The sequence below is a fragment of the Lolium perenne genome, chromosome 7, assembly GCF_019359855.2.
Source record: "Lolium perenne isolate Kyuss_39 chromosome 7, Kyuss_2.0, whole genome shotgun sequence".
Classification (NCBI taxonomy): domain Eukaryota; kingdom Viridiplantae; phylum Streptophyta; class Magnoliopsida; order Poales; family Poaceae; genus Lolium; species Lolium perenne.
This window is the reverse complement of record NC_067250.2, coordinates 34,297,373-34,302,787: the sequence shown is the minus strand read 5'-3', so window position 1 is coordinate 34,302,787 and position 5,415 is coordinate 34,297,373. Positions and strand designations below refer to the sequence as shown.

The following is a 5,415-nucleotide window of genomic DNA, read 5'->3' as shown; positions in this document are numbered from 1 at the left end:
TGGATGAAAATTTCAGATGTTATGTTGCTGCAATTATATGAAGAACACAATTCAGTTATCAAGAAGAAAAAAATATGGAGGAGGTAATTTTTATGCCTGTTGGTAGCCAGCATTATACTCTTTGTTCTTCAGAGTTTTTGCTGTTATGCATGTGAAGGTTTTGCTTTGTTAATCAAGTTCGTGATGAGGATTATTTGAGGTGCAAGAAGGAGATTGTTTCTGCTAGATACTACAACATTTGGTACTGTAAGTTTCAGTGCAATTCAGTTGTCTATGCTCTTTCAAGAGGGATCTATTGCAGAGTTAAAGTTCCATTGCATGTTTGAGGTTCCTTCATCCAACAATTGTTCTACAAGGCAGTTTTTTGACCATGTCATGGATTTTTCATTAACCTTTAAGTCGGAAGTTTTTGGTGTACGTGATGCCCTTCGTACTAGATGCTCTTGCATGAGTATGTTTGCCGAGGTTTGTGCTTTCAGTTTTGTAGCACGTTCAGATTCCATGAGATGGGTTCTTCACAATGTTATGTGCACGAAGATGTTGCACTATGAGCTATGCGCTTGTTCAGGCACCACAGGAGATATGATGACTTATGTCATTTGATGTTTGAGCAGTTTCAGTTTTTCTTTAAGGTCAGTGGCACAGGCTCAAACTTTTGCTGGGGTTTTACAGGATGCCCAGGTTCATATGTCTGCTTTGTTGATAGCTGTGTTGTTTTCTGGACGACCCAAGATTGATTTGCTCAATTTGACTTCATGAGGAGTTGAATGCTATCTATGACTGTTGCAAGGGATTTTGGCTCAAGGTGGAGTTTGTTGTATTGTGTTCCGAAATCTGTTTACCTGTTGTACTATGGAAGGAGTCCTAACGGACTATGGCATACCAAACGTGCTAGACGTAGCACATAACAACTCTATTTCGTGTCCGCCAAGAAAGAGAGTTGTTTGCCCCTATATATAGTCCCAGGTAGTCATAGAATAGATGAGAGAGAGTTTCTCCATACTAATAGCACGTAGAGGGTCTGTCCTCTCGTGTATTGTAATACTCCTCCAATTATAGTGATACGCCGCCGTGCGTTTCGTGGTTTTTTCCCGTTTGGATTTTCCACGTAAAAATCTGTGTTCTTGTTCTTCGTTTGATCTACTTTTATTTGCGCGGTTTTGTAACACCGGTTCTTTGTACTCAAAGGACACCACCGCCTTCTTAGCACAGAATCACCATGACACCAGGGAAGGAGATGCAGGAGCAGCGCTGAGTAGGGAAGATGCACTGACGAAGTGGAGTTGCCTTTGTACAACCCAGAGTTGTTGTTGTGCCGTGGTGCTTTCATGGCCGACTGCAATGACGCGAGTGGGAGGTGAAGGGGATTAATACTGAGAGATATGGGAGGGGAATAGGCGGTGTACTGCGATATCATGATGAGGAAGCGAGAGAGACAACCATTGTGGAGGAGATGGACAGGACTGTGCTATTATGGCGGGAGGCAGGGGGGCGATCTGTTACAGAGAAGACAAATTTTTTTTGCTTTTGCGAGGGAGACGAAGGAGGCACATAAAACAGGGCTAAATAATACTCCCTCTGTTCCATTCTATAGTGCCTATATTTTTTTAGCTCGAAAATTAGCGCAAAAGTATTTTGTACACAAGACCCCTAGCTGAACGATTTGAGATCAACGTAAAATTTGGGAAATCCATATCTTACGAACTTACCATAACAAATTTGGGACCTAAACGATTTGGGAGCTGAACGGGGAGGGGGTAATTGAAAAAAAGCTAAGCTACAACCTTATATTCTGAAACAAATGACAAAAATCTATAGGCACTATAGAAAAGAACGGAGGGAGTAAGGTTCTGCCCGTACAGGCCGTGTGGTTGATCAGAGACAAGTCGGAGATGTGCGATTGCTATCCAACGGATGGAACTAAACAGGTTGACGTGGCTGCACCACAATTGAGCTTGCAAATATTAAAGACACTTAGTGGGGATGAACTTTATAGATATTATAGATATGTGAATTAAAGCCGATGGCGGATTGCTGAGTAGCTACTCGATCTTTAAAAGCCGAAGAGCAGAATCGAGATTTTTCAAACTTCCATTGAAACCAAACCCATGGTATGATAGGATTTACGACTGGCATGATGAGTACTGAGTAGATAGGTTGATAGATGGATACCAACTTATCAAGTACTAAAAAATACTTCTCTAAAAAAATACCGAAATACTATATTTCATAAGTGCCAGGGTTTAACCTGATTTTTGTGGATATTGCAAGTGAAACCTAAAATGAAATCACCATGGCTCGTAGAGCGCGCACACGGAAGGTCTAGGACAGAGGGATTTGGGAATATTATCACGCCACTACACCATCGTGTGATCGTTCTGCAGCCGCTCGATGCTTTGGCGAGACCCCGATGTGCAACTCAGACGGGTGTGGCCGCTACATTGGCTGCTTCTCATCTGCCTCCCGTAACGACACCACGACCATCACTGAGCGCCGCCGTCCTACATGGAGTTGAATGCGTCTAGCTTAGAAAAGAGAACGGCATCACCATGGCTGTGGCGCTTGCGGCTCCTTCTTCTTCTCCGCTTTGATTCGGTCAGATGCGCTCCACTGCGTGTTGAGGAAGCGGATGATGGTTCGCGCAGCTCCTTCGATGTGTGCTGCGCTGCCTCTCCAGGGGGAATTTGCTATGCTGAGCTCCACTTTCTGTTGCCACACACTCACCCAGCCTACCGTTGCCTGCAATTGCTTTTAGCTAGCTAAGGTTCACACAAACCATTACCTCAGTGGGTTCAAAATGACACAAACAGAAATTATTTAAGCTAATTCAGAAAATCAAATAATACAAATATCTGGGCTAGGTACGAGTTTATGTGTTGCCCTTAATACGTCGGAAATGGCTCTCCATCTTGTTTTCCTCAGCTTCGGTCATCGTTGTTCGAGAGGGAGAGGTCTAGGGGTCCCCATGCACAAGCTCCCATCTATGGCAGGTGCCCTGGCGAGCGACCGTCTTCATTGACACCATATACGTAGGAGGGCTAAGGAGGGGACGATACCGGATTGGCTACACGGCGTGTCGCCGCACGCTCCCAAGCCTGGCCATGGCATCGCCCATCTCCGGCGGCGCCACACAGGTGCATGTGAGGTGTGCCTCGCGGAGGTCAAGGACGGCATCGAGGTGAAGCGCCGGTAGAGGACTGGGCCTCGCTTCTCCGGCCTGTAAGCCTCCGGTGGTGGCACGAGGTCGGTCAACTCAACCGACGCTCCCCTAGATGCGGGCATGACTAGGGATTCAAGGAAGATGGAGCTTACAGGTAGGTCCCACCGGGAGGAAGAAAAAAAGAGCGGCGGGAATTTTGTTTTAGCATTAGTCTAGGGTGGTTTGGGCTAACTGGTCTAAGTGGTAGCAGCTGTGGTCCATGGCCCACCGGCCGGCCTTGGTGGCTAGATACCCTAGAGTAAAAACAGTTTTTCTTTTAGCTTTTTCTAGAAAATGATTTAACTTTATCAATTTCAAAACTATTTCATTCGTTATGAGGAAATTAGGTATAATACATCATCATTTTCAAAAAATGACATTTATATCTTTATGTAAAATTCATGCATTTTGGATCAATTTACAAACGATTGTTACTATAAAACCACACTTTTGGGCCACTAATGAAAAGAAAATTCATATTTTTGTATACAAAATAAAAAATAAGTATTTTGCAAAGTTGTAGGCAATAAAGAGATGCACAACTTTGTAGAAGATGAATTCGGAATTCAAAAGTTTGCCATGTTATTTGAAATAGCCACCTTGAATCGCGTCTGTGTTGGCCTCGCCCGCTTCCTCGATCCAATCCAACCCCGCATGCATCACGCCCGGCCTTGCCCAATCGCGGCTCAGATCCTGTCGTTTTGACCTCCTCTAGCTGGTCTTCATTGAGCCCCTCCACGTTGAGCACGTCGACATGATCACCATCACTCACTCCTCCTGCTCCTGTTCGGCGGCAGATGGTCACCCGCCGCTAGCTTGGCAAGGTCATCGCCCCGCGCGAGCATCTCGACCTCAACGCTACGACCGTCGCCGCTCCATCGCTCATCCCCAAGTCCATTTGTGGTGCTCTCAAAGACCCAAATTGGATGGCGGCTATTATTGACAAGTATGATGCTCTTCTCGCCAACGACACGTGGGATCTTGTGTGTCATCCCACAACGCCAATATCGTGCTCTTTTTGATGTTGTGTGTCGTCCCACAACGCCAACATCGTGCTCTTCTCGCCAACGACACGTGGGATGTTGTGTGTCGTCCCACAACACGACACGTGGGATCTTGTGTGTCGTCCCACAACACCAACATCGTCGCCGGCAAGTGGGCTTTTCATAAGTTCAAGCCTGATGGCAGCCTCGACCGCTACAAATAATGTTGGGTGCCCAGGAGCATGGCATCGACTTGGATGATATTTTTAGCCTGCCGATCAACTTCCACTGCTGGTCGATCTCATTGTCACATGGCTACAGTTGCATAATTTCCATTTCATGATCAGCAACTAATATGCTCACCGAGACACCAGTGTCACAATCAAAAAGGCTGGGTTGCTGGGGTGTTGCCATCACCTCTATTGCAGAAAAATTGATTCAAATATCATTATTGAGAGTGGAAAATTGATCTGTTCTAGTAGAACAAATCGCAGGACAGAGAGAGCACAAAAACTCCCATTATACCTCCGCAGAAAAGTTTGGAGGCATTGCGCCGTCGGTAGAACCGGCCGGAGCCCGTGTGAGGGGAACGAATCATTTCGTCGAAGAAATCCGTGAGCGCGACCTCGTACCCGGGCAGCTTGTCGAACCCGGAGAAGTAGTTGATGTCGATGATGAAGTACTGCCCTCCGCCTCCGGCGGCCTTCCTCCCGCGGATCATGTCGAAGTTGAACAGGTGCAGCCCGAGCACCCGCCGGAGCCCGCGAGCGACCTCGTCGACGAGCCCTGGCGGCGGCATCTCGGCGTCGTCGCCCACGTCGTCCTCGGTGTCGGCGTGCACCGTGGCGGGCGAGCGAGCGAGCGAGCGTATCTCTCTCGATCTGACCTGTGTCAGCGTAGTGCCCTGCCTTGCGGACACTTGGTTTTGTATGCATGGCCGGTTGCACAAAAAGAAGAATATTCGCAACGAATTGGAACTGTTCTATCCACGCTTTATTTTCTCAGTAGAACACAATTCTTTTCATACATGCACGAAGCAGGATCCAGTGAATGGGAATCGGCTACCTTTGTCAGGTCGGCTGGTAATCTGCGGTTGGAGTGGTATTGTTGTGGCTTGACATTCGCTAATCTGCTGTCGACACAGATCAAATGATTCTGTCTAGTTTTTCTGAACGCGCTAGAGAACGCTCTGGTCCTGTTTTTAGCGCAATCATGGGCCCTGTGAACCATTCG

The 5,415-nt window shown here is 47.0% G+C and overlaps 1 protein-coding gene across 1 annotated transcript; it reads right to left on the bottom strand.

Annotated features, from left to right (window-relative positions):
- Positions 1-2,241: 2,241 nt before the first annotated feature.
- On the bottom strand, positions 2,242-5,140 carry LOC139834088 (inositol-tetrakisphosphate 1-kinase 4-like). Its single transcript, XM_071824501.1, has 2 exons — positions 4,708-5,140; positions 2,242-4,601 (listed from the first exon to the last, which is right to left on the bottom strand). Exons 1-2 carry the CDS (start codon positions 4,979-4,981, stop codon positions 4,498-4,500), a joined length of 378 nt encoding a protein of 125 aa, XP_071680602.1. The 5' UTR covers positions 4,982-5,140; the 3' UTR covers positions 2,242-4,497.
- Between the last annotated feature and the right edge of the window lie 275 nt (positions 5,141-5,415).

Coding starts and splice junctions, on each gene's coding strand:
- LOC139834088 (XM_071824501.1), bottom strand. CDS start 4,981: ATGCCGCCGCCAGGGCTCGTCGACGAGGTCGCTCGCGGGCTCCGGCGG. Junction 4,602..4,707: donor CTCCAAACTTTTCTGCGGAG/GTATAATGGGAG, acceptor TTTCTGCAATAG/AGGTGATGGCAACACCCCAG.